The sequence below is a fragment of the Orcinus orca genome, chromosome 17, assembly GCF_937001465.1.
Source record: "Orcinus orca chromosome 17, mOrcOrc1.1, whole genome shotgun sequence".
In the NCBI taxonomy this organism is placed as follows: Eukaryota; Metazoa; Chordata; class Mammalia; order Artiodactyla; family Delphinidae; genus Orcinus; species Orcinus orca.
The window spans coordinates 49,989,463-50,008,944 of NC_064575.1; the positions used below are offsets into that span (position 1 = coordinate 49,989,463).

General features: G+C 37.3%; 1 protein-coding gene across 2 annotated transcripts in view; it reads right to left on the bottom strand.

The window, feature by feature from the left end:
* Positions 1-19,482, bottom strand: part of STK3 (serine/threonine kinase 3) — a 319,933-nt gene that overhangs the window by 132,685 nt on the left and 167,766 nt on the right. For both annotated transcript variants that reach the window (XM_033438225.2, XM_004275350.4), the window contains one exon: positions 2,050-2,187. In XM_033438225.2, coding sequence (XP_033294116.1) covers positions 2,050-2,187 — 138 coding nt within the window. The remainder of the gene's footprint in view (positions 1-2,049; positions 2,188-19,482) is intronic.

Consider the following 19,482-nt stretch of genomic DNA (forward strand, 5'->3'; position numbering starts at 1 on the left):
AGGCAGTCTTTAAACTAGCAAGTGGGGGGTGGGAGAAACACCATGAAAAAAGGTATAGAGGATTGAAAAAGCATGATTTGTATAAGGAACTACAAGTCTATTATTTCAGTATTTATAAAGGGAAAAAAGGGGAGGTCAAGAAAGAGGTCAATTAAGAGGCCAGATGAGGATACCACATTATAACAGAGGGCCTCCATGGTCAACAACAGCACAACAGAAAAAATTTTTAAAAATCAAGAAAACAATTATTCGCTCATAAGCACTATACAAAACGAGTTGCATTGTCTGCCCTTATTATAAAGAAAAATACTTGGGCCAAACCCAACTAGAAGCCAATCCCTTAATCACTGTGTGACCTTCAGTGAATCACTGAACCTTTCTGGGCTTCGGTACTCTCATAAACAAAATTAGGAAATTTTACTAGAATAGTTCTTAAATGCTTTTCCACCCTAAAAACTCTAGGCTAAACACAGAATTTCTTTAAAAAGATTAGAAAAGATTATGGAAGAAAGACTAGAAAGAAATATTGGTTAAATTATCCAAAAACCAGATACATTTGGATTTACTTTATCATCATCAGATTTTGTACTATTTGTCCCACTTTTTCTGTTATTTCCCCTCCCTGCTTCTTTCTTGACTTCTTTAGGGCTGAATAATTTAGACAGTCAATATAATAACAAAAGCAATACGTCCTTGATTTATGTGTTTAAAATTCCTTTGAAGTGCAGACAATATTTCAAAATAAATGTTTCAACTAAGTAACTTTTGTAAGGTAATACGTGCACATAACACAAAACCCAAAAGGCTCAAAGAGAGCCTTCAGCAAAAAGTAAGTCTCCATCCCACTCTTGTCAGCCATATAGTTACCTTCTCTGGAGGCAGTTTCCTGCTTATTTTTCTAGAGCTACTCCACGATAAGCATTGACATATGTATATATACATATATGTGTGTGTAGACGTGTGTATTTTGCCAATCACTCCCCTCGATGGACCTCAAATTGCTTGTTTATATTTATGTTGTTTCCAATCTTTTGCCGTTACATTGTTTTATGAAGACTTTTACACATATGTTATTTCATACATGGTTAAATTTCTCTGTAGAGTAAATTTCTAGAAAAGTAATTGTTGGGTCAAAGAATATATGGTGTTTTATTCTAGACAGATATTGCTAAATCGCCTTCCATGGAAATTAAGTTAAATTTTCGTAACAATAAACCTTACGTTTAAGAGCCTGCTTCTTATATCCCTCAACAATACCTTTTTTAAAAACGGTACCTTGGAAAAATCACTTTTTATAACTATGTTTTTAATCCTTTTGTCACTTAACAAAAAGAATTATTTTCCAAATATCAAGTTTTGTTAACATGTACACTTATCATAGCTTAGAGGTCTAAGCCAGTTCTGCTGGGAAAGTAAAGACTCACAAATACTTATTAAAAGCATTAAATTATTTCTATTTGCATTTAATGTCAAAGCAGATTAAAAAAAAACAACCTCCTGACACTCTGGATACAAAGTCAAGTTGTACAGGGACACTGAAACTCTTCATTTAAGTCATCTTGTAACCAGTATTTATAACATGTGATCTTCACAAGGAGTTCAGGAATCTTGCATTTATGTACATTATAGAGCAAAAAGTCAAAGAAGAAATGCTGGGTCAAGGAATAATATATCAGGAAGAAAAACATAAGAAACAGTAATAATGGAAACGAGAACTCATATCTGAAATGAGAACCCTATGGAAGTTTAGTTTTAACACAACTTTAGGAGGAAAGAATTGACAACAAAAATTAAAAAGGGGGGCGGAGAGAAGATTGAACTTGGAAAAAAAAAAAATGAGAGAAAAAGAACATACAGGAGAAGAATGGTGTGTGTGTCTGTAGGTCTCTCTCTAAATCAATCCATATTTCTTGGGAGGTTTTCATCTTTAGAAATCAGTTAATGAAAAAATAAATAAATAAATCAGTTAATGAAACTCAATTCTGGTCAATGTCAGAAAGCTAAAAGATGTAAAGAAAATATCCTCCCCTTAGAGACACAAGCACTGACCTGTAAAAGTTGTGTTGCAGTAGCTCTCTGCTCAGGATTCTTCACTAGGCACTTTTTAACAAAATCGGTGAAATCATCAGACCAAAGTTCTGGCTTCCTGAATGTTGGTGGTGGGTTTGTGGGAATCATAAAAATAGCCTGGTAAAAATGAAGTATCCAAAAGACACGGTAAGAATCACAATAACACACCAAATAAACAAATCTCTTTATCTATCTTTTTATCAGACTCTAAATGTGAAAAACAAATTTAAGCTGTTCTAGTATTTCCAGTAAAATTGCAATTCAGGAAGCAAGCCCATCTGCTACTAATGTAATCACTTCCCATTAAATTTCCTCTATTTGAGTTGCAGCTCATTGAGCACATCATTCTTTATTTTATCATTTTTAATCAGTCTCCAAAGTAGACTGCATTTCTAACCCTTTTACCAAACTAAGGACATTCTCTGGTTAAACAGATATATCCCCCAATTTTGCTATTGCATGCCAGATTTGCTTCCCATTTCAGGTTTTTAGTACTGCTGTTCAGAATGCCTAGCAGCAGTCTAGCTTGCTTCTGCAATCCAGAATACTTAAGTATAAATATAATTACTGCTGTGATTTGAAATAATACTTGACAGAGGCAAGACTTTTATTTCTCTTTCGAAATATATGAGTCAGGATTCCGAATGAGAAGTTTTAAAGGTAATATATCACTTTATCACTAATGATTTAATTTGGTATTAATAACAGTACTAATGATAATACATTCAGAGAGTTCAAAATTCAAAAACTTTACAAAGTTTCTGTGTCATCTTGTCTTCATAGCTACCCAGTCACCTTTTTTTGACCGAGAGAATTAATCCCTAATGTTGTTAGGAAATCATTGTATGTAATGAACTAACTTCTCTCCTGGGCTCTAAAATAGTTCCTGATAAAATACCATCACTAAAATATCATTTTCTTTGAAAAGATATAAAACAATAATAAAGTTAAAACAAATGTATCATGCACTCAACAAATATTAGCTATCATCATTTTCATTTCCACATAATGTTATAAAAAGACAAGAGACAAACAGCAATGACAAAAATTTTATAAAGTAAAATGAACTCAATCATATGATAACTAACTGTAGTTTAATAAGTAAGTTTAATTACACAGTCAACACTACAGGTGACATGAGGAAAAAAATGGCTTTTTGGCAATCAGTTAATATATGCATACACAGTATACAGACATGGGCCTCTCAAAGATGTATTCAGGGGTGAAGCATCCAAAAAACCCCTTTCTAGACTTTAGTATTCTCTGACTTTCCAGAAGAGAGGTGTCTGTCTCTGTTCTAGCTCAGTTTTTCACCTGGTTGCTGGTCCTCTTTCTTCATGCAAATTTCATGTACCTGAACTTATGTCCCTTCTCCTTAATGCATAAAGAAAATAAAGACGGCAATACTACAAACCACAGAAATACTTAGAAACTAAGTGTTTTACCATTGAAAGAAACTCATCATAGCTATGTTTAAAACTTCTGTTCGTATATGGAGAAAATACCAAAACTGTAGACAACGTAATAAAGATAATATATTCTTGGAGATACCAAGTTTAATGTATTCCTTTGGTATAATAAAACTGTTCTACTCTCCACTGAATTTTTACTAACTGTTCAAAAGCCATTCACAAGTATCACAGAATTTTTATAGCAAAAGACACATGAGAGATCATTTAGCTCAATCTTCTCATTTAACAGAAAAGGAATCAGAAGTCCAGAAAGGCTAAGTGACTTAAAATTTCACACTAGCAAAGTATTCTAATGTTTCTACTATGTTTCAGGAAGGTGAGGTACAGAACAAAGAGGGTTACTCTATCTAAACAAGCAGTTAATAAGAGGACAGAGAGATGAGAGATGATGGTTCTGTTTTCAATGTATACATCTTCCCTGGTCCTCCTCTTTTACTTCCAAGTGAAGAAAGCATAAGCAAGTTTTAAGCCTTTAAGACAAGACAGTGACAGGAAAGATCTTAAAACCTATTATAGTCACAGCAGTGACACTAAAGTTGAAGCTCATTCAATGAAATACGAATGAGGGAAAGACTATTCAGTGGAGAAAATACAGTCTTTTCAACATATGGTGCTGGGAAGACTAGATATATTCACATACAATAAAAATGAATTTGGACTCTTACTTAGACCATATACAAAAATTAACTCAAATCAACAACCTAACAGTAAGAGCTAAAACTATAAAACCCTTAGAAGAAAACACAGGGGGAAAGCTTCATGACACTGCATATGGTAATGATTTCTTGGATATGACACCAAAAATCAAGGCAACAAAAGAAAAAATAAATTGGGCTTCATCAAAATTTAACAGTTTCAGGCATCAAAGGATACTATCAACAAAGTAAAGGGGCAACCCACGACAGACGGAAGGGCTGAACAAAATGTGGTGTTTATATTGTATATACACATACAATGGAATATTATTAAACCTTAAAAAGGAAGAAAAATTTGACACATGCTATAGCATAAACTTGAAGACTTCATGCTGACTGAAATAAGCCAGTTGCACAAGGACAAATATTGCATGATTCTTCTTATGGTGAGGTTCCTAGAGTAGTCAAGTTCATAGAGACAGAGAGTAGAATGGTGGTTGCCAGGGATTGTGAGAAAGGGGGAAGTGGGGAGTTAGCATTCAACAGGCACAGAATTTCAGCTGGGGAAGATGAAAAGGCTCTGGAGAGGGATGGTTGGTGATGGTTGTATGGCAATGAGAATGTACTTGATTTTATGGAACTGTATACCTAAAAAATGGTTAAAAGGGTTAATTTTATGTTTTGTATATTTTACCACAATAAAAAAAATGAAGGAGGGAAAATATAAAGCACTAATCAAGTTCAGGAATATAAGTTGAATGCCTGCTACACACAAAGCATGGTATTAGACATTATATGGAGTTCAAAGATGCAGCAGGAAATACAATCATTAACCTTTAGAAACTTCTAACCTAGTCTGGTAATGAAAGAACAGTAAAAGATTTAAAGAATAGTACAATAATAAAAGAAATGACATAAGGCATCAAGGAGAGAGGTCATTTCCCTTAGAAGAAATAGCATAAGGAAAAGAGAGAGAGTGAAATAAAGCTATTGGCAGGAGCAGAGAACGAGCTGACTATCTTATAAGGGACTAAGAAATGATAAGATTAGAAGGGGGAATGAACGATATGGAGTTTGGTCATCAAGAAAGTGCACAACTGAAAGAAGTCTTTTTTTCTGGTGTGTGTGTGTGCATGTGTGTGTCTTATGTTTTTGCCTTTAATCAGAGTTTGTTTATGACCTAAGAAAAGGATTAACAAAAAACAAACAAACCTGGAGATACTCTAAATATGGAATAGAAAAGGCCTTTAGGGGCTAGTGTAGATGTCCCAGGATGAGCAATAAAAAGTTTAAACTAGGATGGTATCTACAGGAATGAAAGAGAAGAAATAAGGTATGAGACACTACGAAAGAAGAACCGAGAGTACATCCTAACAACATTGTTTGGGGGGCTAGAGAAAAGGAAAAACAAAAGCTTACTCCGGAATTCAAGAAATAAAAAATAGACACATTAATTGCACAGCATTCAGGTATTCTAACAGTTTACTACATCATTCTTTTGAGAGCCCTCAGAATATGCAGCAGTTTACTACAATGTGTTATCACTGGTTTCTAACTTGGAAAGTGAGCTAAAGGATCTTCTGTGGACAAAGCAATGAATATTCAATATCCAAATCTGCTGATTCTAGGGTAAGAGTTAATCTCTTTATTAGTGTACTCATCTTTTTTGAAAAAGAGAAAATCCTTTAATAGAACATTCGTATACATCTTACATCATATTACACGTATGACACCTAAGGTAGTCCTTCAAAAGCAGTGTAGCCAGTTTTATGACACAATAAGCATCTACCAAAATACAGGTATGTACCAAGTATTTTCTGTGTGTTCCTAGGTTCTATTAAAGAAACAGCAAACTGATAGGCCACAAGCTAGATAGCATCAGTGGATACCTTTTGTTCAGGCAACATCTAGCTCATACTCCCACAAGGTAAAAATCTGCTGGAATGGGAGATCAGCTTGTGCTTTGTGACCACCTAGAGGGGTGGGATAGGGAGGGTGGGAGGGAGGGAGACGCAAGAGGGAAGAGATATGGGAACATATGCATATGTATAACTGATTCACTTTGTTATAAAGCAGAAACTAACACACCATTGTAAAGCAATCATACTCCAATAAAGATGTAAAAAAAAAAAATCTGCTGGAATCAAGCTGATAAGAAGAGGCCTATTGATGTATGCTCTCCCTTCTACATGGGCCCCGTCTAGCCTGGCTCAATTATCTACTTTAGCTGATGGTCCCCATTACATATAACTTTGTGTTACAGATTCTAAAATAAGACACATATCTTGGGCCCACAAAGCTCACAGTCAAATGGGGGGGGTGGGGTGGGCGGGGGAGGAGGGAGGCAAGGAGGACTAACACATATGAAACAAACAGCAAAATATGGAGTGCTAGAAAATAAAATTCTTCTCTAAATAACCTAATTAAGCTCAGCTCCATAGTTGAAACAGAACATAATACGGCTTTAAGGATGGGCAAAATGGGGTTTATATCAGCTGTGGCAAAAGGCACACAAAAACACCTTCTGCCTCAAATTAAAGAATAAAAGTAAATTTGAACTCTCATCTCTGCAAAATAGTTCAAAGCACCTACATAAGCCCCTATACAGACTGACCTCAAACTGCAGGTAAATGATACGAGATTGTCTAAGTAAATGTTGTTCATCTGCACTTCTGTTAAATTGATGGATAACAACTCAGTGGTTTATGACCTTGAAGCTAATGCTCTCCTTTGAACTTTGAGCCAATGACTTGCAGTCTTATCTTCAGATAATCTTAACATATAAGGCTCACCTTAGCAGTAGCTATTAGAAACCCAAGGATAAAAAGCTTAACCCTAATGCTTATTTACCCAGTACTATCATAAAGTGATCCTAAAATGTTCACATTCTATTCCCAAACAAATACTGAACTGCATACAGTTCAAACAAATAAGTCTTAATATACGGTCTACCAAAATACAGAGACTCTAAAAATCTCCAGGAAAACCACTATACCTTTTATTTCCTTTTATTTTCTTTTTAAGGTTAGATAATCAGTAACAAACTGACAGATTTTTCTCACAGGCTTTACTTTATTCAACGAATTTAACCTAATCATGAAGCAGAGAGGATTCTCTTGAGAATCTCCAGGCTTTGTATGAGTTGATTAGGTAATAGGCCCCTGCTGTAGAAAGTTTTGGTATTCGGTGTCTAGCCTTAAACTAACAATTCACGCCCTTCCTTGACACCAACCAAATCGCATGGACACACATTACAGCCATAAAATTTATCTTATCTCTAACACGGTTTTGATTGAAGAATGTTCGTACAATAAATGATATGATATCTTTGTGTTTGTTTCTACACAATGTGTTGCTTAACTATATATTGAACCTCTGATTAAGTTTTAAAAAAGAACTTCCCTGATCACAAGCAGTCTTAAGGAGCCAAGAAATATGAGCCCCTCAAAATAACGAATTATCATCATTCCTGGAATTTCATGCCTTAGACTTCAGGAGCACCCAGAAGATATGAAAAGAGCTGGAGCTGAGAAACAACAAAGCCTGAACTTTATAATCTCAATAGAGTGAGTCAACACATATATCTGAAGGTAGCTGGATTTGTGAATGTACAGAAGCAATGGACATGCTAGGATAACAAAGGAACCTGTGCCACTATTCAAGAACCTCAGGTACATGAGCAAAAGGTTATCTTCATAACAAACAAATGAGATAAAGGATGAGAGAGCACTTTATAAAACTGCAAAGAACTAAAAACAAATATAGCTGTTTCCTGATAGTGAACATAATATAGAGGTAGCAAGCTACTAAGTCAAAGTATATCATTCCTAGAAAGGATACATAGTAATAATATTTTTAAAAGACTATTACAAATAAGGTAGTGAACAGTACAATGGAATGAACCCTACGCTGGACTTAGGTCAGAACCATAGGCTTGAGTTCTAAATCACACCCTCTGACTGTGTGGTCTCAGTTTTTTCATATAAGTGAGGTGGTTGAACTAGATATTTTTCAGATTCCTTTTTGGGTCTAAAAGACTCTGGCACTCTATAACTGCCTAGCAATCTAGGAGTTAAATCCTAGCTAGACAAGTATTCAATTGTTGGTTAAAAAGAAGATGGAGGTGAAAGAGGACAGTGAAGGATAAAAAAGGCCTACTAGATGTTAATATAAAAATAGAAATCTAAGTTTTTATCACCACTCCCTTAAAAGCAACTTTAAATAGACAGAGGTTTGAAGACAATATGAAAATCTAGAGTGACCCTTGCTCTTAGGGTGCAGTTTCTACAGTAAGCCCGGGGTTAAAGTATTGCCAGCATGACCTCACAATTCACTCCAGCTCCAGTTGCAGGAATTTCAGTAATCATTAATCTGGCCCATAAAGGCCAATTTGCCTGCCTAGGACCCAAATTAAGGGAAGGGATGTAGCTGGTGCCCTGGCAGTCCAGGGTGAATAAGAGAACCAACTCTAGAGGTCTGAGCCAGCTCTAGATGGCACTTGGCTACCGTAACACCACCATTATAAGTAGCCATCTGACCTCTTTTACTTCTCTAAGGCTGTTTCCACATTTTAAAAATGGGAATAATAATAATAGAACAATAAGAAATACCTCACAGAGCTGACCTGAAGTTTAAATGGGTTAACACATGTAAAATACTTAGAATAGCACCTGTCACATTATAAATGCACAATAATGTTAGCTTTATTAATCCAATTCTACCACTGAGGGTCACTTAACTAGTTTATTCAAGATCACACAGCTAGTAAAGTAGCTGTCAAAACTAGAAATCAGATCTATCTGGCTCCTTACCTACTTCACACTATCTCCATGTTTCTATTAAATTTCTGCCACAGATAATTCTATTAAAAGGTAAAGGCTCTGTAACACATATTCAGTCTCCAGAAAAGAAAATGCAAAGCTATTTATATAAAAACGATTATAGTTCACTTTCTGTAATTGTGGTAAGATGCAAATAAAAAATACCAAACAATTAAGAAATGGCTAAGTAAATTACTATATATCAACAAAATGGGGTAACATATTGCCATTAAAATGGAAAATGCATAAATTACAAAACCACAAAGAAATGTACTATTAAAAGAAAAGTGAATTTACAATAGCCAAGATATGGATGCAACCTAAACGTCCACTGACAGATAAAAATGGATAAAGAAGATGTGATACACACACACACATACACACATATACACAATATGGAATACTACTCAGCCATAAAAAAATGAAATAATGCCATTTGCAGCAAAATGGATGGACCTAGAGATTATCATACTAAGTCAAGTCAGAAAAAGAAAGACAAATACCGTATGGTATCACTTATATGTGGTATCTAAAATATGACAGAAATGAACTTATCCACAAAACACAAAGAGACTCACAGACACAGAGAATAGACTTGTGGTTGCTAAGGGGGATGGGGGGTGAGGGAGGGATGGACTGGAAGTTTGGGAGTAGCAGATGCAAACTAGTATATATAGGATTTATAAACAAGGTCCTACTATATAGCATAGGGAACTATATTCACTATCCTTAATAAACCATAATGGAAAAGAAAAAAGAATAAAATGGAAAGATATTCACAATAAAAAAAAAGTCAAAATAAGAAAATAAAACAACAGTACATAATGATTGCCTTCACATAAAAATGACAAGTACACAGCAATAAACATTGAAAGATGGTACAGAATCTCGAAAATTCAAAATATCAATTCACTGTCTACAAGACTGCATAAGATTTCTTTAAAATGTTTTATTATAAAGGCCACTATATAGTCAACTTTTAAATATTATAATTATAACTGAACAAAGGCTTCATTTAAAACCACTGCTTAAGTTATCACCTATTTCAGTCTGCCTCTACAACCACCTCTCACAGAAGCACAAAATTCCAATACCTCTGACTGCTTCCAGTTCAATCTTAATTGTCTTTCCAGGTTGAAATATAATATTCCTTTAATATAATTCAAAAATATCCATAAAACATGGCTACAGAAGAAATCAAAAGTGAACAGGGGCCAAAACTTAAGGAACTTTATAATTCCACCCTCTCTCAGATCTCCCAAGTTGGAATTCCTGTGTGCGATCAGCTCAATTAACTTTTATAAGGACATAAAATATACCCAAACCGGGCTTCCCTGGTGGCACAGTGGTTGAGAGTCCATCTGCCGATGCAGGGGACGCAGGTTCGTGCCCCGGTCCAGGAAGATCCCATATGCCGCGGAGCGGCTGCGCCCGTGAGCCATAGCCACTGAGCCTGCGCATCCGGAGCCTGTGCTCCGCAACGGGAGAGGCCACAACAGTGAGAGGCCCGCATACCACACACACACACACACACACACACACAAATATATATATATATATATATATATACACCCCCAAACCTACAATATTAGAATTTATTCAAGAAGCTTAGAATCTAATGGGGTAGGAAAATGCATACCAGATCATTGCAATAAAATAGTGTAAGTGCTAAAATAGATGTGAACAATGGGCATTATAAAATGACTTAGCTCAAATTGATGTTCAGAGAAAAATGAGATGCTGAGTCCTAAAGAATGAATGAGTTAATGAGGCACAGAAAAGAGAACTGCATGTTCTAAGGTGTGAGGTCTGAAATACCACGGTGTCTATGACAGAAACTGACTTGTTCCACGTGTGGGGCAGGAAAATTACAAGATGAACCTGAAGCATCTTACTGGCCCTTAAAGGAAATAAACAAAAACAAAGAAACACTTAAACTAATCAAGTCTATCAAAAGAAGTTCAAAACCTGTAGAACTTAGCTTCACTCATAATAGATTCTGATTTAATCCGATCTGAGGTGAGAAGCAGGCACAGTATTTTTTGTCTCCCAAGTAATTCTAATGTGCAGCCAACACTGAGAACCACTGTGCTAGAACATAACATATAAGGCAAAGTATTATCATACCACATACCTCAACTTCAGCACCTTCCACATTTTAACGTGGACTCCTGTTAGTTACAAACTCATTCTAAACGCTCCAGATAACATGGAAACTATCAATACTTTACCACCTAAACAGTGTCTATCACGTTTTGTATCCTCAACAGCATTAGGCATAGTTACTTCTGCAGAGTAAAATCTGAATCTATACTGAGAGTGTTGATATAAAAAACTGCAGTTAAATACGGTGACTTGAACACACTGACTTACCTCAACACCATTCCAAAAATCCTACTAAAGGACAGCAGGAATTTTTTTTAAAGGCTTAAACTCCAAAGAGAGAAGGACAATAGCAAATATGGGACAGCAATAAAATTTTGGAAACAGAAAGGTAAATGGATGAGTCATAACTAACTCAAAAGATCTGAAAAATCAGTGAGAAGCAATCAACTCCCACCACGAGGGGAAAAAAATGGCTAAGAAATTGCAAGGACCAGATACATCTAAAGAAAGAGGACATCTGTAGCAATGAGCATACCTACGTGGCACCCAAATTTTAGTTTCTAAAATGCCACTCCCACTGAAAGAAACCAGTGCTCCTTGAAGAAACAATTTATTTCAGGGCTGGAACAAGGAAATTACAAGGTGAGCCTGGGGTACCTTGTTGCGCCTTACTTTAGTAAGGAAGCATTCAAAGATTTATGAAATCATGTCAAAAGGCACAGGACTAGCCAAACAGAATAACTGAGCATCAAAATAGTAATAATAATGGCTATAATTGATTATAACATACTGAATAAGATGAAAATCAGTCTATAGTGATATTTTTTAAAGGGAGAGAGTTTTAGAAAAGCTATTCTTTATAGGAAAATACCAACTAGTAAATACACAATGATTGAATTACTTAGAAGATCAACATTTGTCACCCTCAATGTACTGTAATGATCAATTCAGGCAAGGATCACCAGAGGATACTACTGCCAGCAAAAAGTTACTGGAGTAACCTTGCTTGCAAGATACAAAAGCACTACCCCCACAGACCACTTAATAATCACAAAGGAGAAGATGTGCCTTTACAATAGAGAGATCTGCTCATTATCACCTTAACTAAGTGATCAAACACTAACAGACAAACTGACAGTACGTGATTTCTGACGTGACACAATACGAAATACACACCACTACCTGTGAAATCCTTCCCCAAAACATATAACCTGAATCTAATCTACTGAGTACAGGCATACATTTTTTTTGTGCTTTGCCTTATTGCGCTATGCAGATGTTGCGTGTTTTACAAGTTGAAGGTCTGTGGCAACCCTGCCTCAAGCAAGTCTATCGGCACCATTTTTCCAACAGCATTTGCTCACTTCATGTCTCAGTGTCACAGTTTGGTAATTCTCGCAATATTTCCAACCTCTTCATTATATTACTATTATATTTGTTATGGCGCTCTCTGACTCTCTGACCAATGATCTTTGATGTCATTACTGTGACTTGACTTGCTGAAAGTTCAGATGAAAATTAACATTTTTTTAGCAATAAAGTATTTTTAAATTAAGGTGTGTACATTGGTTTTTTTTTAGACATAATGCTATTGCACACTTAATAGACTACAGGATAGTGTAAACATAAATTTATATGCACTGGGAAACCAAAGAAATTCATATGACTCGCTTTACTGCAATATTTGCTTTATTTGGGTGGTCTGGAACCAAACCCATGTATCTCTGAGGCATGCCTGTACTGGAAATGTGGCTAGTGTAACTAAGAAACTGAATTTTAAATTTTATTTAAATTTAAATTGCTACATGGGACTAGTGGCTATCATATTGAACAGTGCAGATATAGAAAATTTCCATCATTGCAGAAAGTTCTACTGGATTGCCCTGCTCTAGATCTAATTTCCAGGTTATAGGAAAGTTAGGGAATAGAGGAAAAAGCTAAAAGACACTAATGAGGAAACATGAAGGCAAATCCAGATTACAGGAAATTCTCCCAAAAAATCCTTGCCCCACCCTTTCAAAAACTCAATGCCATGGGGAAAAAGGTGTGTGCATGTTGGGGGACAGAGAGTACGGTGCCTGAACTAGATTAAAATAGGCCAAATACAATGTGTGTCAACCAAAGAAATGTGAGTATGAACTAAATAGTAGATTACGTTAGAAAATCACTGTTGATTTTCTTAGGTGTAATCGTGGTACTGTGGCTATGCAAGAGTATGTTCTTTCTCTTCGAGGATGTATGCAGAAGTAAATGTTCAGAGATGAAGTATCACACACTTCAAACAAAAGATACACAGACAGACGGACAGACAGACAGATGAGAGATAGCTAGGCAGGTAAGAGAGGAAGAAAGGGAGGAGAAAGATGGACAGCTGGATAGCTGGCAGGTACAATGACAGCTCCCACAACCACACACACCCCAAAGATTCACAGGCCACATCCTAATCCCTGGAACTTGTGGATAGCTTACCTGACATGGCAAAAAACTTTGCAGATAGGATTAAATTAAGGCTCTTGAGATTGGAAGATTATCCTGAATTACCTGGGCAGGCCCACTGTATTCACGAGGGTCCTTAAAAGTGTAAGAGGGAAGCAGAAGAAGAGAATCAGAGGGGGATGTGACTACGGGAGAATGGTCAGAGAGATGCAACGCTGCTGCTCTGAAGGTGAGGAAGCGGGCCACAAATCAAGGAACGTGAGCAGCCTTTAGAAACCGGGAAGGGCAAGGAAACAAATTCTCCTCAAGAGCCTCCAGAAAGAAGAACAGCCCTGCCAACACTTCAGTTTTGGCCCAGTAAGACCTGTGTTGCACTTCTAACCTACAAAACTATAAGATAATAGACTTGTGTTGTGTAAGCCACAAAGTTTGTGGTAATTTGTTACAGGAGAAGAAGAAAACCACTACAGATAAACAGTTGGGAGTGGGGAGAGGAGAAAGGGACAGGAGAAGGGAAGGAAAGGGGAGGGGGAGGAAGGGACGGAGGGATAAGGAGAGAGAAAAAGAGAAAGAGGAAAAAGAGGAAGAAGTTGTCAGGCAATACATGCTACTGTGGTAGTGCTACCACCATCAGTATGCTGCCTCTACCTTCCAGGCTACCTCACAGTCTAAGATGGCTGCTCAAACATGAGCTACCACGTGCTCACTCCAGACAGCAGGAAGGAAGCTGGGGGAACAGAAATGCACAGTCTCAGTCAGCACTCTTTACCCAGCTTTCCTAAAAGTCCAACCCAACACTTTTCTTTACATCTGACATCCAGAACTTACGTATGAAAGGAATGATGAGAAACGTAGTTTTTACTCTGAATAACAATACTTTTTTAGCCAAAACTGAAGGTTCTATTCCTAAGAAAAGATGGCAATTAACAACGTCCACAGTTACACATTTATTTTGATGTATATTAGAAAAAAATAAATTGCACATAAAACCTATGATTTCAAGGATATTTTTTTCTCACTATATGGCTAAGAAAAAGAAGTGAATAAATTTAAAGTCAATTTAAGTAAAAAAATTAAGTTAACTACCTGTAAAATAAAGAATTTGTCTGGTCTTTCTCCTGGATTCCTAAAAATCTTCAAAAACCCTTGGAATTTCCTGAGTGACAGAAGTACCTTTGTTATACTAATGAGGTGACCCTGGTGGGCCCCCAGATGGCTTCAGGATGGGCACTGATCACCAAAGAGATCAACTGTGTGATTAAAGGGTTAGGACTCTCAGCTATTTGACCTCTGGGGAGGAGCCTGAAGAATGAGTCCAAACATGCGGCTAATGATTCAATTGGGCCTACTTAATGAAACCCCGATAAAAACAGTGGACACTGAGGCTCGGTGAGTTGGTGGTGAACCAACTCTCTTGGTTGGTGAACACATTCACGTGCCAGGAGACTGACATGTCCTGATTTGATGAGGAGAAGTCACAGAAGTTCTGTGTTCCCGCCCAAACATTGCCCTATGAGTCTCTTCATTGGGCTGTTTCTCCTGATTTGTATCCTTTGTAATAAAACTGTAATCGTAAGTATAGTGCTGTCCTGAGTTCTGTGAGTCATTCTAGCAAATTATCGAACCTGAGGAAGTCAAAGGAACTGACAAGTTTATAGCCAGTTAGTCAGAAGTACAGGTGACCTAGAGACTCCTGAAGTGCAGCTGGCATATGAGATATCAGCAGTTGTGTTGGAAACTGTGCCCTTTAACTTGTGGGGTCTATGCTAACTCCAAGTAGTTAGCACCGGAATTGTTGCACTACACCCAGCTGGGGTTAAAACAGAATACCAAAATATAGGTGGCATTCAAATATGGCGAAATATTGTGAAATTGATATAGGTTTATATGAGGAGTGCCTCTGAAGCAAAGTGAAGAATGTTTCTCTATGGTTTTTCTCTACAGTTGTGGTTCTCAACATGTGGTTCATGACCTCTTCATGAAGTCACGGGGCCCATCAGGTCAAACTTATTTTCATAAAAATACTAAGACATTATTTTCATTTTTCTATGGACATTTGCACTAAAGGTGCAAAAGCAAAGATGGGTTAAAGTGCTAGAATCCTAGCACCAATCAAGACAGTGGAACCAAACTATGCTAGTAATCACCGTACTCTTCACTGCTATGCATTCACAGTTTAAAAAAAAAAAAAGTCACTTTTATTTAAGAATGTCCTTGATGAAAAAGAAAAAAACATTCAGTTTTTTAAAAATCTTAATATTTGAGTGCACATCTTTTCAGTATTCTTGTGTTGAAATGAGTAGTATGCATATACTACTTATGCTGCTACCAAAGTACAACGGTTGTCTCAATGAAAAAGCACACGTATGATTATGTTGCAAGTTAACCACCACTTTTTTGTGTGGAACATCATTCTTATTTAAAAAAAAAAAACCTGATAGATAAACACTGATAATTCAGATTTGTGTATGTGGCAGGCATTTTCTCAAAAATAAACCAAGTGAGCCTATCACTTCAAGGAAAATACAGATAGTTTCTGGTACCCGTGATAAAACTCAAGCTTCCAAGTGAAAATTCAAATTTTCAAAAACTTCTTTTACCATGAACTTAATAGCTTACGATACTTAAAAACTGTTCTGATGAGATTAGTGATACTGACAAACGTCATTTTCTGGTATTGTATAATACGTCAAAACGTGAAAGCTCTGCATTACTCAGCGAAGTAATATTATCTAAATGACTATCACATGATGTTACACAATCACACATACCAAAAGATCCATTCAAAGTGCAAAACAGAATGATGGCTTTTACTGTAACAAAGTAGGAAAACTCACTACTATGGTTTCCAATTCTAATACTGAAACTAATGTTTACAAAACTACCATTGAGTTTTAGTGTAGTACCAAATAAGAATATCTACAATTTTCAGAAAAAGATGATTAAAATGCTCCTCTCTCTTATCCAACTACATATGTGTGAGGTCAGGTTTTTTTCATACACTTGATCAAAATAATGTATTTCAACAGAATGAGCACAGAATGTACTAAAATGCTTCAATACGGAAACAAACAGCATGATTACAAAATGGTAAGGAAAAAAAAAAGAAAATCCTGAACAAAAGATTCATGAAATGTCACTTCCTATAATTTGACCATAAGATTAGGGAAATAAATTAATCATTAGCAGCTTTCACTTACCAGGTAAAAGAGCTTCTGGGACAAGAAGTTCACAACAATGTGAAATACTGTTAAAAGATCGGTATACTATTACAGAACAGCAGTAATACCTGGTTACATTTTGCCAAAATGAAACAATAATTCAAACCAATGCAAAGGAAATCAATAGCATCCAGCTACATCATATTAGGGCCAATGCTAGCATTTGTGGGGCCTGGAGCAAGAAAACAAAGACCCAAAGTCTACAGCTTGATTATCTTTTATTCCCACTTCTGATTCCTAGAATGCCCCAGTACACACGTCTCAGCTCCATTCCAACGGCCCCACCACCACATGCCAGCCCTGTAACAGCTATCTCTTGTCCACCTCTAGCCTGGTGCAGTCTGCCCTCCTGGGGACAATCCAAGGGAAGAGGCTTGCACAGGATCAGGACCACCTGGACAGGGAATTCTGGAATCCTAGGTACCCAGAGCATGATCGAGGAAGGGGAAGACACAGACTCTGGCACAGGGTTATAGCATTGCCGGACTAGGGCCACAGTGGGAGCCTTCTAAAGCATGAGCTCTGGGCAGAGGCTCAAGTCACCCAGGTCTAGTACCTATGACAAGGCATCCTCAAAACCACCGTGACTACGACAAAAAAATAGTCACAATTTACCACCAAAGGGCAAAGACTAGGATGTATAGAATCTATGATAGTTAATCAAAACAAAGCAAAATGTAAAAAGGTACTGATTACAAACAACACATCACTCAATCTCCATTCATATCTAACAGCAATTGCAAAATTCAGGCAGAGAACCCAAACTGATACTAAGAACCAGAGTAAAACTAAACAAGCCAAAGACAACACAGAGCTCCTGTGACTGAATTAAGATAAAACAATAAGCTGGTCCTAGGTAACAAGGGTGTTATGCAATAATGCAGACTCTGGCCCAAGAACAGTATAATGCCCACTACAAATCAATTTAACAAAAAAAGTATTATAGAATGAAATCAATGTAATTTGAATAAGAAAAACTAAAATTAATCAACAAAAGATATATCAAGAATAAAAAAGAAACACAATTGAAAATGTGGAAAATCTATAATCAGAAAGAAATAACAGACCAATTCAACCTGAACTTCAAAGTCTGCCACCATCTTCATTTCAGTTATCACTCACGTTGCATTTTCCGAGTATCTCCTTAAAACGCAGATCTGGAGACTGGTTTAAGATGGTGGAGTAGAAGGACGTGCACTCACTCTGGCGAGAGCAGCGAAATCACAACTAACTGCTGACCAATCACTGACAGGAAGACACTGGAACTCACCAAAAAAGATACCCCACATCCAAAGACAAAGGAGAAGCTGCAATGAGACAGTGGGAGGGGTACAATCACAATAAAATCAAATCCCATAACTGCTGGGTGGGTGACTTACAAACTGGAGAACAATTATACCACAGAGGTCCACCCACAGGAGTGAAGGTTCTGAGCCCCACATCAGGCTTCCCAACCTGGGGATCCGGCAACAGGAGGAGGAATTCCCAGAGAATCAGACTTTGTAGGCTAGCAGGATTTGATTGCAGGACTTCGACAGGACTGGGGGAAACAGAGACTCCACTCATGAAGGGCACACACAGGGTAATGGGCGCATTGGGATGCAGCGGGAAGGAGCAGTGATCCCGTAGTAGACTGAGCCAGGCCTGCCTGTTGGTGTTGGAGGGTCTTCTGCAGAGGCAGGGGGGTGGCTGTGGCTCACCGGGGGGGGGACAACGACAGTGCCAGCATAAGTTCGGGGAAGTACTCCTTGGTGTGAGCTCTCCTGGAGTCCGCCATTAGCCCCACCAAAGAGCCTGCAGGCTCCAGTGCTGGGTCCCATCAGGTCAAACAACCAACAAGGAGGGAACTGAGACCCACCCATCAGCAGAAAAGCAGATTAAAGTTTTACTGAGCTCTGCCCAACAGACCAACACCCAGACCTACCTACCACCAGTCCCTCCCATCAGGAAGCTTGAACAAGCCTCTTAGATGGCCTCATACACCAGAGGGCAGACAGCAGAAGCAAGAAAAACTACAATCCTGCAGCCTGTGGAACAAAAACCACATTCACAAAAAGACAAACAAAATGAAAAGGCAGAGGACTACGTACCATATGAAGGAACAAGATAAAACCCCAGAAAAACAACTAAATGAAGTGGAGATAGGCACCTTCCAGAAAAAAAATTCAGATAAATGATAGTCAAGATGATCAACCTCAGAAAAAGAATGGAGGCAAAGTTCGAGAAGATGCAAGAAATGTTTAACAAAGACCTAGAAGAATTAAAGAACAAACACCTAGAAGAATTAAAGAACAAAAAAACAGAGATGAACAATATAATAACTGAAATGAACACTATACTAGAAGGAATCAAAAGCAGAATAACTGAGGCAGAAGAACGGATAAGTGACCTGGAAGACAGAATGGTGGAATTCATTGCCAAGGAACAGAATAAAGAAAAAAGAATGAAAAGAAATGAAGACAGCCTAGGAGACCTCTGGGACAACATTTAATGCACCAATATTTGCCTTATAGGGGTCCCAAAAGGAGAAGAGAGAGAGAAAGGACCCGAGAAAATATTTGAAGAGATTATAGTCGAAAACTTCCTTAAAATGGGAAAGGAAATAGCCACTCAAGTCCAGGAAGTACAGAGAGTCCCATACAGGATAAACCCAAGGAGAAACACGCCAAGACAGACAGTAATCAAACTGACAAAAATTAAAGACGAAGAAAAATTATTACAA